The sequence below is a fragment of the Somniosus microcephalus genome, chromosome 3 (assembly GCF_052327205.1).
Source record: "Somniosus microcephalus isolate GS21.2 chromosome 3, FLI_Smic_1.0, whole genome shotgun sequence".
NCBI classification, from domain to species: Eukaryota; Metazoa; Chordata; class Chondrichthyes; order Squaliformes; family Somniosidae; genus Somniosus; species Somniosus microcephalus.
Window position 1 is genome coordinate 346,702,491 of NC_140989.1, and position 24,548 is coordinate 346,727,038.

At 45.6% G+C, this 24,548-nt stretch overlaps 1 protein-coding gene across 2 annotated transcripts in view; it reads left to right on the top strand.

Moving 5' to 3' along the window:
• Window positions 1-24,548, top strand: part of bcar3 (BCAR3 adaptor protein, NSP family member) — a 219,140-nt gene that overhangs the window by 43,988 nt on the left and 150,604 nt on the right. For both annotated transcript variants that reach the window (XM_085983300.1, XM_085983301.1), the window contains exon 2: window positions 4,088-4,207. In XM_085983300.1, the coding sequence (XP_085839426.1) occupies window positions 4,115-4,207 (93 nt within the window). In that variant the 5' untranslated portion in view covers window positions 4,088-4,114. The remainder of the gene's footprint in view (window positions 1-4,087; window positions 4,208-24,548) is intronic.

Here is a 24,548-nt window from a genome sequence, read left to right on the forward strand (position 1 = left end):
GGAGTGGGGCTAATTTGATAGCTCTTTCAAAGTGCCGGCTCAGACACGATGGGCCCAATGTCCTCCTTCTGTGCTGCAAGAGTCTTGGACTACTTGACATCCATCAGATTAGTTGAAATGATCTGGTGAAATTTTGTTTAAAAAGCAATGAAATTTAAAGTGGAAGTGTGTGTGAGTTTACGCGTTTGTGCATGTGTGTGAGTAATGGATTGAGCGAGTTAAAAGGTAGCCGAAAAGTATTTTGTTCTCGTCAGTATAAACTGGCAAATTCAGCAATAAAAGGAACCTGATCAACAATAATGAAAGCACTTTCATTGGCCAGAAATATTACCATGAGCAATTGTTTGAATGCTGCTAGGATTCATGTAGCTTGCCCAGAAAGGTCCAACTTCAATTATTGAATTGCACTGTGAACGTGCAAAGCTCACCCAAGTCTTATTGGCTCAGCAGGTGAATGTATCCTTTAGTGTGGTACTGAGACATCCAGACAAGGTGGCACCTAGGTCAATCACTGGTCTGTGCTGAATTTGCCAATGTCAGCCATGGTGATGGGGGGGGGGGGGGGGTGGGGGAGAGCGCCATACAAACTGGCCTCGCCACACTTGGGCCAGGGAGGGCAGAAAGATTACATAGGGTTCCTGCTCTTGTTGGGTATTCAGCTAACCAGCAAGTGTCAGAACAGTACACGAAGATAGGATTATATACATTGTGGAGAACCATATGGTCGAATAGCTTAATGCCATTTACTGTCAGGGTTCACAGGTTAAGGATAGTTCCTTGGGTATGATCCATCAGCGTGTGCTGCTGCAATGCATGGAATGTACCCCAGCAAGAACTGATGGGAGGAGGCGTGAGAACAGAAATTAGCGGGAGTGTTGGAGCACAGAAATAGAAACTATCCAGAACTTACTTGTTGATTGGAAATGCAGAAAGGGTGACCTTGTTTTGTTTTTGTAGATTTATTTTTTTTGTAGCCTTATTTCCTTCATTTCAAGGTCTGTAATATGGCAACAGCTTAGCAGAGGTCTGCTTATCAGCTAGTCCTGTTCCAAACAAAAATATGAAGTCTAAAGTTTTATTTTGGTGCCGATGTAAATAATTGTTTAAAATATTTGCTGTCCGGTTGGAGACGATGCTGACAAGGCCACATTTGTTGCTCATCCTCAGTTGGGTCTTGCTTCCTAGTGATTGTTTTGTAACCGAGTGGCTTGCTGCATAGTTGATTCTCAATCGCCACTGAGCGGCCTAGCAAGTGTTTTTGTAGGTGTCGGCCATGGCTCAGTGGGTAGCACTCCCGCCTCTGAGTCAGAAGGTTGTGGGTTGAAGTCCTCACTCCAGAGACTTGAATACAAAATCTAGGCCGACACTCCATTGTGGTACTGAGGGAGTGCTGCACTGTCGGAGGTGCTGTCTTTTGGATGAGACGTTAAACCGAGGCCCCGTCTGCCCCCTCGGGTGGACGTAATAGATCCCATGGCACTATTTTGGAGACGAGCACAGGAGTTCGCCCCGGTGTCCTAGCCAATATTTTTCCCTCAAATAACATCACTAAAAACAGATTATTCCTACATAAGCACTTCAAAAAGTACTTAATTGACTGTAAAGCACTTTGGGACATCCGGTGGTCGTGAAAGACGCTATATAAATGCAAGTCTTTTGATGTAAGAAAAAGGAGACTTACCATCAAGTAACTTTAAAGTAAGCTTTAAGTAACTTATAAACACACTATATACACAAGAGAGGTCTTTACCATGCCTCTGGTAGAAGCCTCTTACAATACTGAACAGACCAGTATTTATACCAGTCCAACAGGAAGTGACATATGACAGGAAGTGAGGTATGTACACAGTTCATAGTTCACAGGAAGTGATGACATAACTTCCCGGAAGTTATCATTTTTATCACATCTTTTTTATCACATTGCTGTTTGTGGGACCTTGCTGTGCACAAATTGGCTGCCGCGCTTCCTACATTACAGTGATTACACTTCAGAAGTGGTTATAAGGTGCTTTGGGACATCCTGGTAGACGTTCTATAAATGCAAGTCTTTCTTTTTATACGTAGGGCAGACTGGGCAGGGTGGTCGGGTACCTGAAGGCCCATTAGGTTGTCCAATAAGCTGGCAGCTTTCAGAGACTTTTATTTTCAGCTGCAAATCCCCAAATTGTCAGATTTATTGAATTTCATTTCAGAATTTGCCATGGGGGGTTTGAAATCCCGCTAACCCAGTATCGCTACAGGACTGTTATTGGTACAAACAGTCCAGAATAGGAGCTGCGTGCCTCCTTGGCAGGGTTCAGCATCCTCGGATTTATCACATTGATGCACGCGTGGATATCTTTGGGGAGAGGGGTGCGGATGTTGTAGTTCTGCACTAATCTGATTGCCCTCCTTTCGAACTGTTGGGCGAATTACTTACATGGCCTTTTCAATCCTTTTTAAAATTCTATTTTTTCTGTCAATTTTTTTCCCTCCCCTCCCCTCCCGAAGCTGTTGTTCCCTTGCTGGTCTGGGGCACCAGATACCCCCTGATACTTAACCCAAATGTATGGCCCTAGAGAGTGACTGTCAGCTGGCTATATGCTCACTGGGGGACATCACGTGCTGTCCTCCCCGGCATCCTTGTGCGCACACATCTAACAGTCAGTGGGTAGAAATGGGAGTGAATCACCTCTCCTCTACCCAAGGGTGCTAAGACGAACTGTAACACCCCTATTGCCACCCCAACCCCGATCAGTTAATTCAGCACTGGCCAGGGATTGGATCTGAGACGTTCTAACCAAATGGCTCAGCCATTGACTGGATAAACTCAGAGGGTTTTTTAGGAGGAGAATTTCATTGTTACTGTGGCGCGTGAGTTTGGGATTAGCACTTGTCTGAGCTACTGGTGGAGCATCGTTAAACTGAGGCAATCTATCTGTAGGGATTAGTTGGAGAAGGGAGGGCGTTTAAAGCAGGCATCGCCTGCCCTGCTGTGAGAGTCCTTCCTGTTGCCTGGTCATAGAATGGTGTTGACAGTCAGGGAGGAGTTTGCAACCCAGCATCCAACCCAGCATCCCACCAAGAGGATCTGTGGCGGCAAGTGGTTCCTGTTGTTGTTGATTTAACGTCGAAGCAATGTAGACACGAAGGCCGCGAATTTGCCGGCGCTCAGAGGGTGGGTTTGGAGGCGGGTCGGTAGCGGAAATCTAAATGATTGACGGCAGGTTGCGAACCCACTCATGGGGCTGGGTAGCGTGCACGGCGGGCTTAATGAACCCACTTAAATGAAAATCTAGATTGGGGAGCGGCTGAAACCAGCAGCGGGACCGGAGCCCGCCCACCAGACAACCCGCCTCCTCCATTAAATTTGCGGCTGAAAGATCCAGCTGGAATTGTTTGGCAACATAACCGTACAATTAACAAACATTTGCATAGCGTGGAGCATTAATTGTAATTCGGTTACTCTGATGCAAGAGTGTTTAATTGTATTATCTCCATAACCCAAAACCAATAACTGGTCCCTCCCTGTCTAGTATGTTGGCGAATGGCTTAGTCAGGCAGTAAGTTTAGTGGTTTCAATGTGAGAACAACAGACTTCACTTCCTCCCTTGGGTAAATAGAAGTGAGATGTAGCCCTGTATTTAATATTTATATATTGCGAAAAAGACAAAGTGAGGGGTGAAATTTAACTTCAATGGGGGTGCAGAACGGGTGGGAGCAGATCGGCTGCCTGTTATACACCCGGTCGATTTTACTTTCCATAGACTTCAATAGAAAAATGGGGCGAGGTGTATAACAGGCAGCCGAGCCACCACTTTTGCACCCCACCGAAGTTGAATGCTATCCCCCTTTGTCTCTTTGCACATTCCCATTTCATGCCTGAAGACGGGTGGTCAGATCAACGCTTTTAGTAAACTCTGCAGGCAAATCAAAACCTTGAGAGATGAGCGGTCTGAGGGAGTGCTGCAAATGACTAAATATTTACAATACAGATAAGATTGAAGAGGTCCACAAGACGATGTCTTTCACTTTCATATCACGGAATGCAGTTTTGCTTTCTCGCTTTGCTTGTATTGAAAGTGTCCACTCTTTTCCCTTTTAACAGATTCTGGAGCTAGTTTGAGCAGCGCCTATGATGAAGCACCTGCCCATTTCCAAGTGGCTGGCCCAGCTGGGGCTCCCCGAATACTTCAAGCTCTTTGATGAAGAATACGATGGAGTGGAGGTGAGTGAGGCTAAGCTGACTAACAATTCCTAAAAGGACAGTAAACTTTCAACTAACTACAAAAAAAAATTCAGCTAATTTTTAAGACCATTTAATATACGTCAGAGCTTAATACCATATCTAGTTGTGGAAAACCCGGCTGATTTTTCACTCCCTAACCTTGGAATATGGAGGCTAATTGTAGCCCCCTTGCCACCCACCCATTGAGATCAGCTATCTCAGTACAGACTGGGCATCAAACCTGGGACCTTGCTGGTTGACAGGCTCAGGGCTCATTGTTTCTCTTCCCTCCCATTGGATAGCTCAAAGAGGCTTGGGTACGATCTTCTCCACTATCTTTCTGCTCTGCTCTTATTCTGCTTATCCAGTGTTGTAAAACTATTCCTATTATTCCATTCTAGTTACAATATTCTCCATCAGCCACTGTATTATGTAACAGGAATCTAAGACAGTTGGTAGCCAAAGGGTGGGAATTTCTCCTTTGATCTGAGATGCTAGCAATAAAATGATTATTAGCACCTGATATCACAATGATTCTCAATGAAAAATTCAGCCCCAAGTAAACTTGAAATGGCATCCAGTCAGTAACCAAGGGCTAACGAGTATCTTATTCAGTTTCCGGTAATGGAGGTATGTTGTGCAGAGTCGCCAGAAGCTGCAAATAGGAGCAATTGTTTTTAGAACATGCAAAATAAATAGCTGTTTAGCAGGATTTATTTATAGCTCTCACTTTGTTATAAACCTTCGGACGCATTGAGACTCCTCTATCATTTTTAGGAGATTTGTCATTATGGTTCAGATCTGTTAATACTATTACATAGAATTTACAGCACAGAAACAGGCCCAACTGGTCTATGCCAGTGTTTATGCTCCACTCCTCCTACTCTACTTCATCTAACCATATCTGCATATCGTCAACAAACTGGAGAAAGTGTTAGAAGCTAACCTTTGCTTTAAACAACCGCAACAACTTGTATTTATATGGCACCTTTTAATTGAGAAATAAATCCCAAGGCTTAAGCAAAATAATTCTGAGACAAAGGAGATATTAGGAGGGATGATCAAAGACTTGGTCAAATGTGGGTTTTAAGGAGGTTCTTGAAGGAGGAGAGTGAGGCAGGCAGACAGAGGAGTTGGCGAAGGAGGAGAGTGAGGCAGGCAGACAGAGGAGTTAGCGAAGGAGGAGAGTGAGGCAGGCAGACAGAGGAGTTAGCGAAGGAGGAGAGTGAGTCAGGCAGACAGGAGTTAGCAAAGGGGGAGAGTGAGGCAGGCAGACAGAGGAGTTGGCGAAGGAGGAGAGTGAGGCAGGCAGACAGAGGAGTTAGCAAAGGAGGAGAGTGAGGCAGGCAGACCGAGGAGTTGGCGAGGGAATTCCAGAGCGTGGGGCCTACGCAGCTGAAGGCACAGCGCCAACGGAGGAGACGCAAGAGGCCAGAATTAGAGGAATGGAGAGTTCTGGGAGGGTTGGAAGGCTGGAGGAGGTAACCGAGATAGAGAAGGGTGAAGCCATGAAGGAATTTAAACACGAGGATGGGAATTTAAAATTTGAGGCATTGGGGCAGCTGGGAGCCAATGTAGGTCAGCAAGGTCAGGGGCGAAGGATGAGCGAGACTTGGTGTGAGTTAGGATATGGGCAGCAGCGTTTTGGATTTACTGAAGTTTACAGAGGATAAAGGATGGGTGACCGGTCAGGAAAGCATTGAAATAGTCAAGTCTGGAGATACAAAAAACATACTAACTTGATTGAATTTTTTGATGAGGTAACAGAGATGGTTGATGAGGGCAATGCGGTTGACGTGGTGTACATGGACTTCCAAAAGGCATTTGATAAAGTGCCACATAATAGACTTGCCATCAAAGTTGAAGCCCATGGAATAAAAGGGACAGTGGCAGCATGGATACGAAATTGGCTAAGTGACAGGAAACAGAGAGCAGTGGTGAACGGTTGTTTTTCGGACTGGAGGAAGGTATACAGTGGTGTTCCCCAGGGGTCGGTTCTAGGACCACTACTTTTCTTGATATATATTAATTACTTGGACTTGGGTGTACAGGGCACAATTTCAAAATTTGCAGATGACACAAAACCTGGAAGTATAGTGAACAGTGAGGAAGATAGTCTTCGAGAGGACATAGACAGGCTGGTGGAATGGGTGGACACGTGGCAGATGAAATTTAACGCAGAAAAGTGCGAAGTGATGCATTTTGTTAGGATGAACGAGGAGAGGCAATATAAACTAAAGGGTACAATTCTAAAGTAGGTGCAGGAACAGAGAGACCTGGGGGTATATATGCACAAATTGTTGAAGGTGGCAGGACAGGTTGAGAAAGTGATTTAAAAAGCGTACGGGATCCTGGGCTTTATAAATAGAGGCATAGAGTACAAAAGCAAGGAAGTTATGATGAACCTTTATAAAACACTGGTTCAGCCACAACTGGAGTATTGTGTCCAATTCTGGGCACCGCACTTTAGGAAGGATGGTGAAGGCTTTAGAGAAGGTACAGGAAAGATTTACGAGAATGGTTCCAGGGATGAGGGACTTCAGTTACGTCGATAGACTAGAGAAGCTGGGGTTGTTCTCCTTAGAGCAGAGAAGATTGAGAGGAGATTTGATAGAGGTGTTCAAAATCATGAGGGGTCTAGACAGTAGATAGAGAGAAACTGTTCCCATTGGCAGAAGGGTTGAGAACCAGAGGACACAGATTTAAGGTGATTGGCAGAAGATCCAAAGGCGACATGAGGAAAAACTTTTTTATGCAGTGAGTGGTTATGACCTGGAATGCACTGCCTGAAAGGGTGGTGGAGGCAGATTCAATCGTGGTTTTAAAAGGCAGTTGGATAAGTATCTGAAGGAAAGAAATTGCAGGGCTACGGGGAAAGAACGGGGGATTTGGACTAGCTGAAGTGCTCTTGCAGAGAGCCAGCATGAGCTCGACGGGCCAAATGGTCTCCTATTGTGCTGTAATGATTCTATGGGCAGGATTTTCATTGGGCCGTGGAGGCGGGATCCCGCCCCAACCCGCCTCCATGCCAGTTTCAAAGGAGGCGGATACCCGACCTGTGCTAGGAGCCGCCTCCCCGAGGTGGGAAGGGGATAGTGGCAATTAACTGCCTGTTAACAGGTAGTTAACAGGCAGTTTTTAGCCTAATCCCTATTTTTATTCTGAAGTGGGGGATTCCCGATGGCTCCAAACCACGCCAAGTTAGCGAGGCGGACCGTCGGGCTGAAGGTCTTGGAGGGTTTGAGATGTCCGGTGTTCAGGTGAGTGATGGGTGCATGAGTGCAGAGGTAAGTGTGTTTGGTGTGTGTAAAGTGTTTAAAGAAGTTTTACTTACCTTTACTTACCTTTACAGCCTTCCTTCCTTCAGGTCTTGGGAGTCCCTTGTCTCACCGGCACAGAAAGCAGAATGGCCGCGAGCTGTCAAAAGTTGCAGCATTCAGCTTTCTGTTCTGGAGAGATCTCTAAATCAGCCTGAGAGGAAGGAATTAACTTAGAGTACAGATTGTCAGTGTTTGACAGCTTCAAAGAGCTGTCAAATGCTGATATTTCATCTGTCAAAAGCTCTTGACAGATGAAATGTCAATCTGTGACGTCACCTGTTGCCGGGTGGCCCTTAATTGGCCTGCTGAGCCTGCTGGGCGGGCTCAACAAGGTCAATCAAGTGAAAATCGCGTGGATTGGCCACAACTCGATGGAGGCGGGACTACAACCCCGAAAGTTGTAGTCACGCCTCCAGTATCAAAATCCAGCCCTATGATTCTATGAAATGTGCTACCGATGTTATGGTCTTTATGGCGGAGAGGATATGGGATCAGAAGCTCAGCTCGGAGTCAAATGGGGCGCTAAGGTTATGAACAATGTTCCCTCTAATTTTTTTTTTCATGCACGACCCATACAAATTTTCGTGACTGTGCGGATTCTTCAATTGAAAAGCCGGTGAGTGGCCTGTGCGGGACCTCCAGACCGCTGCGTGGCTGCACAGCTTAGTGGGAACGTTGGTTGCGAACAGTCTGGTTCAACGTGAGATGGTGGTCAGGGCGAGGGTTGGAATCGGTGGCTAGAGAATGGAGTTTGTGGCAGAGGACGAAGACGATGGCTTTGGTCTTCACAATATTTAACTGCAGGAAATTGAGATACATTCAAGACTGAATGTCAGACAAGCAGTCTGACAACACGGAGGCAGTGGAGGGATTAAGGGAGGCAGGGGTGAGGGAGAGCTGGGTGTTATCAGCGTACATGTATAAGCTAACCCCATGTCTGCAGATGATGTTGCCAAGGGGCAGAATGTAGATAATGAAGTTTAGGGATATGTTACTGTGTTAGTCAATGCAACCTTTAAATAATTGCCTTCTAGCTGAACTGGGTTTCCACGGGGACCACCTGTTTTGATGGTTTGGCGTTGTGAGCGCCTGTTTCTTCAGGTTACTGTGGGGAACAGCCGTTTCTTTGGGTTGCCTTGGGGGAGCACCTGTTTGTGTTCCACCGATTTCTGTTGGACCTGCACATAACCTTGAGTCACCAGCCAATCCTGCACTTGATGGCCATCGTCGGCATTTTAAAATGCTGACTCTAGATGACATCACGCTATAAATAAAAATAAATAATTTGGGACTAGTAGGAGGTACAAAAATAAATCTTCTCCAACAATTATTTAGGCAGATCCAGCTACTCCTGGCCAGCAATTCTTTTCATCTTTGCCGATTGATGTATGTGATGTTTAGCCAAGAAATGCTAATGTGTTGAATGAGTCCCGAGTCCAGTTGTGTGTTTAGTTGTGGCTAATGAAATAAAAGATTACAAAGACAGTTGGAGCAGAGCTCTATGTTTGCAATTTACTTTTTTCATTCCCATCTCTCATTCAGCATTATGTGGAAGATTCCCGTGGGACAGTGTCTGCAAAATCTTTCAAACTAGTTCATACAGGACAGCATTACAACTTTCCTTATCCATATCAGTAACTACATTAGCAATTAGACCCTCGAATTAGCTAACTGCATGAGGAATATATCCCCTAATTACTAATTGCTTTAGGAATATGATCTCCTAATTACTAGGTGCAGGAGAAATTTAATACCCTAATTACTAATGCTCTTGGGATTTAATCCTCTTATTAGTAAATGCATTAGGAATATCATCTCCTAATTACTAACTCCACTAGGAATTTAATACTGTAATTAATTACTGCATTGGAATAGCATCTCTTAATTATTAACTACACTGGAAATGTATGATCCTAATTACTAACACTTTGAATTTCTTATTCTAATTACCAACTGCGGCAGATAAACCTCCCCCTAATTACTACCTGCATTAGGAATATCATTCCTTAATAATTAACTGCATTAGGAATTTTATCCCTGACCAGTAACTGCACTTAGAACTACATCCTCTTATAACCAAGTGAACTAGGAATTTCATCCTGAATTCACAATGTTGACACATAACTGATTTGGTGATTTTCTACCTCCTGGATGCTGGTTGAACGGTTTGTATTGTTGTTGGTCATGGCACAGCAGATTGAGCTGACAGTTGAGTGTGACAAGAGTTCACTGATTAAAAGTAATGGTTATGTAAGCAACATGAAAATTGCCGGTCTACCTTTTTTATTAAATGATTTTCCGACCATTTAGATAAGTTTATCTCGATTTGAGGTTGTTATCTACATTACATTGTGGACAGAACAGAATGATTCATCATTACTAACTTTATGCCTCGTGCATTACCTTGTGATGTAGCTTGGAAGGGACTTTCACTTTCTCCCCAATTTTTTCCCTCAATTTTTCTTATCTGGCCCCTCCCTCCCCCTCCCAAAAGCATTGACTGCTCATTGGCATTTGGTTCAAGAGGCACTGCCCTACGGTACATTGTTCAAACGATCATTGAGCCTTGACAGTGAGTGTCAGCAAGCTATTTATCCATCACAGCCAAACTCCATCTGATGTTCATACAATCTCCCTTCCGGCGGATTTTTTAACAGTGACCAGGAGCGGAAACCCTGGCAGATATTCCCCTCCGAGACCCAAAAGCAGCGATGCCAACTGTTGCCCCACTAAAGTCCACTGACTCAGCACAGACCTGGACTCCACTCAAATCCAGGAATTTCCTGCTCTGCATTGCGTAATAAACTCGGGGTGGCGGCGGCGGCGGGAAACCTGGTGGAGGCTTTATTTAGGATTTGAAACTCGGCCAAGAGCCCAGTAGAATGTGATCAGAAGATAAGCCAGGCGTGGAACAGTACAAGTCATTTACTTTCCAAACTCTCTCTACCCTGGATGGATTGCAGGGAAATTCCACAGATGAGGTTATCTGTTGAGTTTAATTGCTGTCAGAATCTGACCTGATTGATATTATAGTGTTTATAAATCCACAGTCTAGCTTTCAAGTCTAGTTTTAAAGGTCAAACTACAGCTTATCTTAACTATAAGTGGCTGTAAAATCTGCTAGCAGTCATTTTGAAGAGACCTGTAAATGTAGTTTTATGAGTTTCGAACTGGAGCCTATGTGAAAGTAGGAAATGCTAGTCCTGATTTCATAATGAGGGGGTTGGTGTATTGCTGTGTTAACACCATGCTGAGTGACCCTGTAATCTGTATCCTGTCTCATGCTGGTTCGCACCTGATTCATGTCGGTGTAGGTACATTTACTTGCCGCCTACTGGTTTGAGAAAGGGATTAGTGTGTTTACACAATTCACAATTCAAATCGTTTTATTGGCATGATAAGTTACATCTTATGTTGCCAAAGCATCAAAATACATTTATGGTTTAGCACATAAACGCAGTTCTATTCATACAGTGTATAAACAGGTATATCTCTGAGTGTATAAATATACATTCGCATTGTTTATATATATTTTCTTAGTTTACTGGTTGTCCCTCTGTTCATGGCAAGCTGTAACATAGTGTGCCGCCAGTGTTATACAGCTTCTCTCCTCTCCCAGTAGGAATGGGAGTTTTTGGTTGTCATTCAGATTTCTGTTACTTGTCAGACGCTGTTACTTGTATGCACCGTCTCACACAATAGCTTGTCACAAGCATACACCTCAAACTAAGAAAATCCCGAAACAATCAAATCCTCCCAACGCAATACAATCTGCCAAAACAATATTGCAGTGAGCGAGTGGTCAATCTACGGAACAGGCTCTCTGGGGAGATGGTGGAAGAAAGCACAAAGTATCATTCAAATGCAAATTAGCTAGATTTCTTGCAGAAAATACTATTTTGGGATGCAGTATATGAGTAATTTAAGACATATGTGGTGAGTGTAGCATGCTTGGGAAGAACAGGTGACTTTGGACCTATGGTCCTCAAAGACCTCCACCACTGGGAGTTTTCCTCACGTCATGTTGTAGACTAATTGATTGCTACGATTAGTCAACAACTTACGAACATACAAACAATGGCAGACAGGAAAAGACCTTCTGGTCCATCCAGCCAGTCTCTCACAATTGTGCATGACGATATATAGACTCCGTGCCAATGTTTTTGTTTAGCCGCGCGGCCGCGGTCTGAAGCCCTTTAAGGGGCTGCGCACCCAAAAACAAATTAGAGGGAACATTGCTCCGCACTCCACCTGAAAGCCATGTGAGCTCCTGGGAGAGGCGGAAAATCAGAAAAAACCCTGACCAATTTGGGATTAAATGGGAAATTCTTCGCCGACCCCACTAGGCGATCAAAACTAGTCCAGAAGATCACACTGGTCCTGATAACACAACAACAACGTGTATTTATATCATGCCTTTAACATAGTAAAACGTCCCAAGGTGCTGCACAGGAGTATTTTAAGACACAAAATTTGACATCCAGCCACATAAGGATAAATTAGGACAGGTGACCAAAAGCTTGGTCAAAGAGGTCAGTTTTAAGGAGTGTCTTAAAGGAGGAAAGAGAGCTAGCGAGGCGGAGAGGTTTAGACAGGGAATTCCAGAGCTTAGGGCCTAGGCAGCAGAAGGCACGGCCCCCAATGGTCGAGCAATTATAATCAGGGATACTCGAGGGCAGAATTAGAGGAGCGCAGATATCTCTGGGTGGGGTGGGGTGGGGGGGGGGGGGGGGTGCTGAAGGAGATTACAGAGATAGGAAAGGCCGAGACCATGGAGGGACCATGCAGTACCTACCTTTTGTACAAGGTCATCGCCGCCGCAGCCAGAAGCAGATCTAGCTTCATTATCATTGTATTCTATGACTACCAGGATAGGAGAAGACAAATTAGATGGACCTTGGTATTGTTCTGTCTAGCAATTCCTATGTTCCATGAAACCACTGATGGATACTGGAGACTGCCATATGAAAGTTTTGCTCTTGCATATATGTTCCTTCCTTAGGCAGTCCTCGGAACCGAAGACGACTTGCTTCCACATTAAAAATGAGTTCTCAGGTGACTGATGAGTCCAATGCGGGACCTACAGTCTCTGTCACAGGTGGGGCAGATGGTGGTTGAAGGGGCAGGTGGGTGGGGTGCTTGGGTTGACGTGCGCTCCTTCCGCTGTTTGTGCTTGGCTTCCGCTTGCTCCCGGCGAAGAGACTCGAGGTATTCGGCGCCTTCCCGGATGCTTCTCCTCCACTTTGTACGGTCTTGGGCCAGAGATTCCCAGGTGTCAGTGGGGATGTTGCACTTTTTCAAGGAGGCTTTGAGGGTGTCCTTGAAGCGTTTCCACTGCCCACCTGGGGCTCTCTTGCCGTGTCGGAGCTCCGAGTAGAGCGCTTGTTTTGGGAGTCTCGTATTGGGCATGCGGACAATGTGACCCGTCCATCGGAGCTGATCAAGCGTGGTCAAAGCTTCGATGCTGGGCATGTTGGCCTGAGCGAGAACACTAACGTTGGTGTGCCTATCCTGCCAATGGATTTGCAGGATCTTGCGGAGGCAGCGTTGGTGGTACCTCTCCAGTGCTTCGAGGTGACTGCTGTACATGGTCCATGTCTCTGAGGCATACAGGAGGGCGGGTTCACGACGATATGCAAGCCGTGATCCTGACCAATGGTTCCACCACAGACCCAATTCATGTACGGACCGGGGTCAAGCAATGCTATGTCATCGCACCAACGCTCTTCTCGATCTTCCTTGCGGCAATGCTCCATCTCACCCTCAGTAAGCTCCCCACTGGAGTGGAGCTAATTTACAGAACAAACGGGAAACTGTTCAACCTCCGTCGCCTCCAGTCCAGATCCAAGGTCGTCCCTTCCTCTGTCGTCGAATTACAGTATGCAGATGACGCTTGCATCTGCGCACACTCTGAGGCCGAACTCCAAACCATCATTAACGCCTTCACCGAAGCGTATGAGAGCATAGGCCTTACACTAAACATCCGTAAGACAAAGGTCCTCTACCAACTTGCCCCCGCCACACAGTGCTGCCCCCCGATTATCAAAATCCATGACAAGGCCTTGGACAACGTGGACCGCTTTCCATACCTCGGGAGCCTACTGTCAACAAGGGCAGACGTCGATGACGAAGTCCAACACCGCCTTCAGTGTGCCAGTGCAGCCTTCGGCCACCTGAGGAAGGGAGTGTTTGAAGACCAGGACCTCAAACCCGGCACCAAACTCGTGGTAAACAGAGCAGTAGTAATATATGTTACAGATGTTTAAAGAAACAAAGAAAGAAAGACTTGCACTTCTATAGAGCCTTTCATGAACTCCGAACGTCCCAAAGTGCTTTACAGCCAATGTAGTACTTTTGAAGTGTGGTAATGTAGGAAATGTGGCAGCCAAATTGCACACAGCAAGCTCCCACAACAGCAATGTGATAATGACCAAATAATCTGTTTGTTGTGATGTTGACTGAGGGATAAATATTGGCCGGGATAACTCCCCTGCTCTTCTTCGAAATAGTGCCATGGGATCTTTTACGTCCACCTGAGAGGGCAGACGGGGCCTTGGTTTAAATCTCATCTGAAAGACAGAACCTCCGACAGTGCAGCACTCCCTCAGCACTGCACTGAGTGTCAGCCTAGATTTTTTTTTTTTTTTTTTTTTGCGCTCAAGTCTCTCGAGTGGGACTTGAACCCACTACGCCATTCCTCCCAAGGTTTCTGCCAATCTTCCACTGCAGGTGCAGCAGGAGATCTGGAGACCCCTGTGGAAATTCTCCCCCAATAAGTACAATAAATAACAAAAGAAATGTTACGTAGCTTTATTCATCAAGAAAAGGAGATGAAATACAAAGAACAGAAGGGTGTGTGTAATGAGGCTGCATCTTGTACAAGTATTTTGAACATTCTCACAGATGACTGGGAAGTCAGTTAACTGGAGTGCAGATAATGGATCTGCACAAAAATTAAATTGAGCCAGTGGTTCAAGATAAGTCTTGCTGTGGCAAACTGTTCAATGTACCCCATGAGTAGAGTTAATTGGCCCTGATATTTCCAGCCTTTACTTTGATTAAACTGTGGTGCAGATCTGGTGTGTAACCTATTACTTCCAACAGAATTTGTACAATGATCTTGGTTGAACGATAAACTGCTATGTGTTGACAGATAGTGTTGTGCGTGTGTTTTAACAAGATTACCACACCTGCCAGAGGCACAGGTTTTCTCAATTACCAGCTGCCTGTTTAGACGAGTAACAGATGACAGGCTCATTTAGAATCCATCCTTGCACATGCTCCCGTTAATGAACATGAGATGGCAGGAAAAATGTGAGATGGCAGGAAAAATGTATCTTCCCTGGGGCAGGATACTTTCCACATGCGCACCAGCAAAGTTACCCTCTAACATTGGTGCACTTTATACACAGTCATTCTGATGGTATTTTGCATTTCTAAAAATACCATTGCACTGGAAAATGTCTAGGAACTTCAGACAGATCGAGGAAGGGCTTCACTCAGATCAGCCCTAATCTGCCACAGACTCTATGCAATGCAGTAATCTGTTACATTTCAATCTGTTCCAATATATTTCCTTCTTGAACCTGATATGTAGCTTTAATTCACGGATACATTTTGGGGTCAATTATTCATCTGTAAATTGGTTGGCCTTTGTTTTAACCGGCCTATACCTAGTAAAGGTGAAGCAATAGAAGCCTCTTAATGGAAACGTCTTGATTTACTGCACAGGGCTACCCCCAATCGGAAGGGCTCAGGTGGAGGTAACCTTTATAAGTAGTGACTGATGGCAGTCCCATTGGAGGCATCAAGCCTCTCCCCTTGGGAGGGGGAATCACCAGGTGCTTCCAACCACTGGGTACTGCTGACAACACATTGGCTGGTCTGCCATCTTGGGCCTGGCTGTGGGTAGACTGACCTCTCGGTCTAATGGTCCAAATGTGTGCTTTCCCCATTTCAGGTCGGTATGGACCCCCCCCACCTCTGGTATCGGGGATCACCTGATCAGAGTGTCAAAATGATTTGGCACTGACTGACTGAGTTGTTTTAAAATTGTGTCCTCCACTCCTGCAGCAGCTGTATATGACTGAATGTCAGCTGTGGCTCAGTGGGCAGCACACTCGTTCTCGGAGTCAGAAGGTTGTGGGTTCAAGTCCCACTCCAGAGTCTTGAGCACAAAATCTCAGCTGACACTCTAGTGCAGTACCGAGGGAGTGCTGCACTGTCGGAGGTACCGTCTTTCGGATGAGACGTTAAACCGAGGCCCCGTCTGCGCTCTCAGGTGGACGTAAACGATCCCATGACGCTATTCGAAGAGGAGCAGGAGAGTTCTTCCTGGTGTCCTGGCCAATATACATCCCTCAACTAACATCATAAAAACAGATATAACAACAGAAAATGCTGGAAAAACTCAGCAGGTCAGGCAACATCTGTGGACAGAAATTTGAGTTGACGTTTCGGGTCGAACCCTTCTTCAAAACTGGAAAGAAAAGATAGATCGGAGGCAGGGCTGCGATCGGACAAAAGAAGTAAAAAAGAGACAATAAAAGGTGTTAGAAGCTAGACGAGATGGTAATAGGCTGAGATTGGGTGTAAAGTGTACTGGCAGGGCAAGGGATAGCTGCCAGGTGTGAGAGCGAAACAAAAGGAAAGAGGGAGAGGAGAGGGGGGGGGGTGGAAGGAGTGGAAAAATTACAAGAAAAAATGAAATGGCCGAGGTTATGATCTGAAATTGTTGAACTCGCTATTGAGTCCGGAAGGCTGCAGAGTGCCTAATCGGAAGATGAGGTGCTGTTCCTCGAGTTTACGTTGAGCTTCCGTGGAACAATACAAGAGGCCAAGGACGGTGAGGTCCGAGTGGGAATGGAGCGTTGAATTAAAATGACAGGCGATCGGAAGCTCGGGGTCACCCTTGCGGACTGAACGGAGGTGTTCCGCAAAGCGGTCACCCAATCTGCGTTTGGTCTCCCCAATGTAGAGGAGACCGCATCGTGAGCAGCGAATACAGTATACCAGATTGCGAGAAGTACAAGTAAATCGCTGTTTCACCTGGAAGGGGTGTTTGGGGCCCTGGACAGTGGGAAGGGGGGAGGTATAGGGGCAGGTGTTACATCTCCTCCGCTTGCACGGGAAGGTGCCAGGCGAAGGGGAAGGGCTGTTTGGGGTGATAGAGGAGTGGACTAGGGTGTCTCGGAGGGAGCGGTCCCTGCGGAATGCTGAAAGGGGAGGGGAGGGGAAGATACGTTTGGTGGTGGGATCACTTTGGAGGTAGCGGAAATGCCGGAGGATGATCTGTTGAATGTGGAGGCTGGTGGGGTGAAAGGTGAGGACAAGGGCAACCCTATTGTGGTTCCGGGAGGGAGGGGCAGGGGTGAGGGCAGAAGTGCGGGAGATAGAACGGACACGGTCGAGGGCAGTGTCAATCACGGTAGAGGGGAATCCTCGGTTGTGGAAAAAGGAAGACATGTCTGAAGCACTAGTGTGGAAGGTGGCATCGTCGGAGCAGATACGGCGGCGACGGAGAAACTGGGAGAATGGAATAGAGTCCTTACAGGAAGCGGGGTGGGAGGAAGTGTAGTCCAGGTAGCTGTGGGAGTCAGTGGGCTTGTAGTGAATATTGGTCGATAACCTATCCCCAGAGATGGAGACGGAGAAGTCGAGGAAGGGAAGGGAAGAGTCAGAGATGGACCATGTGAAGGTGAGGGAAGGGTGGAAATTGGAGGCAAAGTGAATGAAATTGTCAAGTTCAGGACGAAAGCAGGAAACGGCACCAATACAGTCATCAATGTATCGGAAAAAGAGATGAGGGAGGGGACCCGAGTAGGACTGGAACAAAGATTGTTCCACATAGCCCACGAAAAGGCAGGCATAGCTAGGACCCATGCGGGTACCCATGGCAACACCTTTGATTTGGAGGAAATGAGTGGAGTTAAAGGAGAAGTTGTTCAATGTGAGAACAAGTTCAGCCAGGCGGAGGAGGGTGGTGGTGGATGGGGACTGGTCGGGCCTCTGTTCAAGGAAGAAGCGGAGCGCCCTCAGGCCATCCGGGTGGGGGGATGGAGGTGTAGAGGGATTGTACGTCCATGGTGAAAAGGAAGCGGTTGGGGCCAGGAAACTGGAAACTGTTAAAGTGGCGGAGGGCGTCCGAAGAGTCACGGATGTAGGTGGGAAGAGACTGGACAAGATGATCTGGTCATTATCCCATTGTTGTTTGTGGGATCTTGCCGTGCACAAGTTGGCTGCTACATTACTAACGTACTTCATTGGCTGTAAAGCACTTTGGGTCATCCTACGGTCGTGAAAGTTGCTCTATAAATATAAATGCAAGTCTTTCTTTCTCTGCTATTGTCAAATCAGACCCGCAGTACAAATGGAGAAGATTTGATAGCGGGTGTGCTGGACTATATATTACCAAGCTGCTTCCATTGGAAGCAGTTCTGTGATATAAATGGGATATCAAAAAATGTCTTCATCCAGTCACTCCAGTTAAACAAGCACTGTGAATGTGTGAAGATAGTCTCTGGTGTGTAAGCAAAATCTTCCTTTTTAGTGTGAATTGTTAATAGGGTGTTGTTAACAGGCTGCAGCTGTAAGTAAACACTCTTTGTGCTCACATATTAGTCGCCATTGTTTTCACAGTAAGACAGCCAGTTAGTTATTTTTGCTAATATTCTCCCCTCACATTTACTTCTTGCTGAGGTACAGTTCCATAGGTTCCAACCTCCTTCGGCTTTCCTCACCTGACTCTCTGAGTGTCAGCAAACTGTTAAATCCAGAGAGGGATCCCGCTCCCATCTGACAACTACACTCGTGTACGTCCATGTTTTAAAAATATTCTGTGTGATAAATGAAACAGTTCTCCCACTGAGATGTATTGCATAGGAACAGTCACCATTCCCTCACACTTAGACAGAGAATGCAATTTATTTATTTTGCTTCATTTGTGCTTAGACTGCGGGACAAGTCTGCAGATTCTCAGGTTAAGTAATGTCGCAGATATAACCGTGCGTTTCAATCATACAGGAACCTTGTCAGCTTTTCAGCCGCCCTCGATGGATAGATTGAGCACCATGTCTTAGGATGTGGGCTGCAGGGACTGAGCAGGGCTTGCCACAAAGCTGAGGTATCCCTGGCTTGTTTGGCAATAAAACCCAGGACTTTATAAGCAGTTCATGCCTAATGGAGACCGAGCTATGCGAATAATCTCTCTCCCTCTCACTTTCTTTCTCCTAGGAACAGGATTAGGCCATTCAGCCCCTCGAGCCTGTTCCACCATTCAATTAGATCCTGGCTGATCTGTATCCAAACTTCATTTACCTGCCTTGGCTCCATATCCCTTATTAGCCTTGCCCAATAACCTTAAATACCCTTACCCAACAAATTTGCCTCAGACTGTGCTTTCTGGTCTGAATATACAGTAGTCAAGGGTTTGCTATTTAATGTTTTTTTTAAAATTTGAAATGAAAGCAGCCTCGAGCACATTGAGTTTCACATATTCATTGCGAGTACCTGTTGCAGCAGGTTTGAATGCAGACAGGCGTGCAGAGAGTGCGGTAACCCTCACTGACAATCGATCGATGATTCACGCACATCAGCACAGCTGTTATTGGCAGCTGCTGCCATCTATTACTTGACATCTGGGAATGAAAATTTCAGGTTAACCTAACGGAGGAAGCCAGCAGTATCCAGCTGCAGCATCTCTGTAAACGTTCCGCCAATGTATAAGCCTTCGGTGCCGGTTGTTGCTTTTCTTTTAAACAACTGTTGAAGTTAATACAAACAGACCTCAAGAGTACATCTCTGCTCTGCATCGACTGCAGCATAATGTAAATATGTAAAAGTTCCAAGGCAAAGCTCTTGGGTAATGTAAAATCAATTAGATACACTGCCCTTTTAATTCCCCAAATTAACCCATTATATACTAAAATCCACTTTTATCTGTTTTTGCCAATAACCATCCATGGCCTCGCCCCTCCCTATCTCTGTTACCTACTCCAGCCCTACAACCCTCTGAGAACTCCTTCCTCCAGTTCTGGCCTCTTGCACATCCCCGATTTCCTTCGCCCCAACATTGGCGGCCGTGCCTTCAGCTGCCTAGGCCCTAAGCTCTGGAATTCCCTCCATAAACAACTCTGTCTCTCTACCCCTCTCTCCTTTAAGACGCTCCTTAAAACTTACCTCTTTGACCAGGCTTTTGGTCACCTGTCCTAATATCTCTATGTGGCTCAGTGTCCGATAATGGTCCTGTGAAGCGGCTTAGGATGTTTTACTGCGTTAAAGGCGCTATATAAATACAAGTTGTTGTTGTTAACCCAAACGCCATGCTGCAGTGGAATCATAGAATTATAGAATCATAGAAACTTCCAGCACAGAAGGAGGGTCTTCAACATGTCGTGCCTGTGCTGGATCTTTGAAAGAGCGATAGTGCTCAGTCCCACATCCCCACATTTTGTCCGTAACCCTGTAAGTTCCTCATCCTCAAAGAATCAGCTTCCACCACCTTTTCAGGCAGAGCGTTCCAGATCCCGACAACTCTGAGTGAAAAAATTTCTCCTCATCTCCCCTCTCGATCAATGATTTTAAATCTATGACCTCTGATTATTGACCCACTCGCCAGAGGGAATAGTTTTTCGCTATCTACTCTATCAAAACCTCTCTTCATCTTGACGACCTCTATTACATTGGCGGACAAAATGTTTTAGGGTTCAATTTAATGTTGCCTGCTATTCATTTCTCGTAACCTCTCTTTGCCTCCCGTATTAACTTTTTCAAATCCCTCCTGTACCTTCCATAATCTATCTGGTTATTAACTGAACCCTGCTCCTGGCATTTGTCATAAGCCTCCTTTTTTTGTTTTATTTTATTTCCTTTGTGCTTCCAGGGCACATTTACTTTGGATGCTCTACATTTTCCCTTCAAAGGCATATGCCGAGTTTGTACCTGAACTACCTCTTCCCTGAATGACTTCCATTGCTCAGTTACTGCTTTACTCTGCAATCGCCTTTTCCAATCTACCTCTGCTAGGTCCCTTCTTAAATCACTGAAATTAGCTCTTCCCTAGTTGAGCATTTTTACCGTCGATATTTTCTGGTCTCTTTCCATAATTACTTTAAACTGAATTATGTTGCGGTCATTGTTAGCTAGATGATCTCCTACTGTAACACACTCCACTTGCCCTACTTAATTTCACGGAACCAGATCCAACACTGCTTCCTTCCTTGTTGGACTGGAGACGCATCGAGAAAGTTGTCCGATACACATCAGAAATTCCACTCCTTTCCTACCCTTAGCACTATGTTTTTCTCAGTCAATATTAGGGCAATTAAAGTCTCTTAATATTACTACTCTATTTTTGTTACATGCCTTTTGAAATTTGCAAACAAATTCACTCATCTATCTCCTTCTCACTATTTGGAACTCTATATAATAAAAACACCCAGCAATGTAACAGCTCGCCCTCTCTTCCTTAGCTCAAGCCAACTAGATTTAGTCCTAGAACCATGCAGAGAAACTCCAGTATGATTTGGACAGATTGGGTGATTGGGCAGATGCAGTATAATGTGGATAAATGCGAGGTTATTCACTTTGGTGGCAAAAACAGGAAGGCAGATTATTATCTGAACGGCAATAGATTGGGAGAAGGGGAAGTGCAACGAGACCTGGGTGTTCTTGTGCACCAGTCGCTGAAGGTAAGCATGCGGTGCAGCAGGCGATTAAGAAGACAAATGGTATGTTGGCCTTCGTAGCAAGAGGGTTTGAGTACAAGAACAAGGATGTCTTGCTGCAGTTGTACAGGGCCTTGGTGAGACCACACCTTGAGTATTGTGTGCAGTTTTGGTCGCCTTATCTGAGGAAGGATGCTCTTGCCATGGAGGGAGTGCAGCGAAGATTCACCAGACTGATACCTGGGATGGCAGGAATGACGTATGAGGAGAGATTGGGTCGATTGGGCTTATACTCGCTGGAGTTTAGAAGAATGAGAGGGGATCTCATTGAAACTTCTAAAATTCTAACAGGACTGGACAGACTGGATGCAGGAAGGATGTTCCCGATGGCCGGGGAGTCCAGAACCAGGGGTCACAGTCTAAGGATAAGGGGTAAGCCATTTAGAACAGAGATGAGGAGGAATTTCTTCACCCAGAGAGTGGTGAACCTGTGGAATTCTCTACCACAGAAGGCAGTGGAGGCCAATTCATTAAATATATTCAAGAAGGAGTTAGATATATTTCTTAAGGCTAAAGGGATATGGGGAGAAAGCAGGGACAGGGACATGGGACTAGGGACAGGGTCACTGGCAAGGCTTGGAAGCTAAGCTAGGGCCAGGCCTGGTTAGTACCTGGAGGGGTGACCATCAGGGAAGACCAGGTGCAGAAGGTCACGGAAGGAGCCCCGAGGAGGGGCGGTTGGTGAGAAGGTTACGGGAGGAGCGCCTGGTGAGCAGGCCCGGGTGTTGGGCTGAAGATTGTTGGACAGGAGGAATGGTGGAAATGGAATGGCGGCGCGCACCGACACAGCGGCTTTGCTTCTCCCAGTCATGGGAGCTTGCAAGATCACATTTTGTTGTTCATGTACTTGTGCAATGACAATAAAAGTTGAATTATTATTATTATTATTATTATTTGGATGATCAGCCATGATCTCATTAAATGGCGGAGCAGGCTCGAGGGGCCGAATGACCTACTCCTGCTCCTATCTTCTATGTTTCTTTCTATTTAGAATGGTAACATCATCCTTAATCATGCCCCACCTCGTTATCCTTCTCTATCATTCCTGAATACTTGGTAACCAGGAATATGAAGAACCCACTCCTAGACTTGTTTGAGTCATGTCTCTGTTAATGCAACCATGTCATAATCCCTTGTGACAATTTGTTCCTGCAGCTCACCAACCTTATTAGTTACACTACGGACATTGACGTACATACAATTTAATACCTCCTTCGTCACTTTTGCTATTTCCCTCAATCTGGTCCCTGCAATTTTTGGGATAATTCTAACTTTAAGGCTGTTTATATCTCTCCATGTCCTCTGATCTCATTGCTGCTCCTTTCTGCTATTTTCTGGTTCCCCTTCTCAGCAGGAAGGAGCAACACCTCGGGAACAAACTCCCAGGTTGCAGATTGTAAACTGGCTGCATATTCCCTGCAAAGTCGGCATCATCGTTATGATAGCGATGTCTTGTGGAACATGTGTAGAGACTGAGTTATGTATGTGCACAATGAACATCAGTAGAGATGTTCTGCTGCCATCTTGTACTGTCAATGAGGTCAGTATTATACTGTAGCAGAAGTGTTGAACCCAAATGACGATGCCTGATTGGATTAGGAAGGTTGAATAACAAGGTATAGTGTCTCAATAATACTGTGCGTTTGTCATTACTACAGCACCTATCTCGCACTCCACAGACACATAAATAGGCCGCGATTTTTTTCAATGGAGGCGGGTTGGGTCTGGGTCAGGTAGTTTCTGGCTTCCAGTCCCGCCCTCAACTGCATCCGGCCCACAGACGTGATTTTACGTCGATTGACCTTGCGGGCTTGCCGGCCAATTAAGAGGAAGCCAGTCAGATAACACGTCATTTGATGACGCGTCATCTGCCGGTTTCCTTAAAGGGATCACGCACAATTTTTTTTGACAGTTGATTTCTCAGTGTTTGACAGCATTGAGGTGCTGAAAACATCTGACGATCACTGTACAAAGGTGACCTCTTGCGCCCAGGCTCTCCAATGACTCCCTCCATAGGTTGGAATAGATGGCAGCTGCAGGTGAGGTGATAGAAGCGATCTGTCACTGGTGAGAGAGGTTCTCCCAATGAGGTGGCACTGGACATAGACTTCAAAACTTGTAATCTAAAGAAATGTGTAAATGTATTAAAAATGCATTTCCCAACATTTTCTTACCTTGGAGACTCACCAGTGCAACATTGGATCCTTCACACCACTTCTGCAGCTGTCATCAATCCAGAAACATTACAGCAGACTCACAACACCCCACACTTACCTGGCGTGGTGTCCGGATGTTGGGAAACCCAAGCCAGAAGTGGCAAAATTTTTAAAAATAGCCTATCAACTACTAGTATCTACCTGCTAATAGGCAGGTATTGCTTTTAATCCTCTTCCCGCCACTAGGGGTCGGGTCCATGCACAAATCAGGGACCCGACACGTGGGAAAATTGTTTGGAGGCGGGTTGATGGCGGGATTGGAACCCGCCGTCAGTCAAAACTATTTTAACCTTTGACCCGCCCTCTGAGCGCCGGCAAAATCCAGCCTATAGAATGGCTCTGCAAATCTTGCAATTTGGGTTCATCATGAGTCTACTTAAAAGTCTTGGTATTGCAACAGTAAGTCTGCACATCTACCACAATTCAGTGCACAATCATTAAAGATTATTGTTGTATTTTATGGGAAAGACACAATCTTCACCCTTGCGTATAAGGTTGCTCCTGAAGGCATTAGTGCCATTTTCTGATTGTCTTCCCTTCTGTCCTGTCATTAAAAAGCTGAATGGTTGACTGATTTCCTTTAGGGAAGGAAACCTGCCATCCCTATTCTGTCTGGCCTATACATGGCTCCAATTCCTCCCTGTGGTTGACTCATAATGTTTCCTGAAATGACCTAGCAAGCCACTCAGTTGTAAAAAAAATAAAATAACCAATTCTCAGAAAGGCCACCACCATCTTCTCAGAACAACTAAAGACAAATACGGATGGGCTATAAATGCAGCCTTGCCAGCATCACCTATCTCTGAAGAGCAGAAATAAAAAGTCCACTGGTACCTCACCATTCTTCATGGGCTGTCAGAAACCATAAATGTGGGGTTGTTCTCCTAAGAGGAGATTTGATAGAGGTGTTCAAAATCATGAATGGTTTTGTTAGAGTAAATAAGGAGAAACCGTTACCAGTGGCAGAAGGGCCTGTAACTAGAGGACACAGATTTAAGGTGATTGGCAAAAGAGCTGGAGATGACATGAGGAAACATTGTTTTACACAGCGAGTTGTTGTGACCTGGAATGCACTACCTAA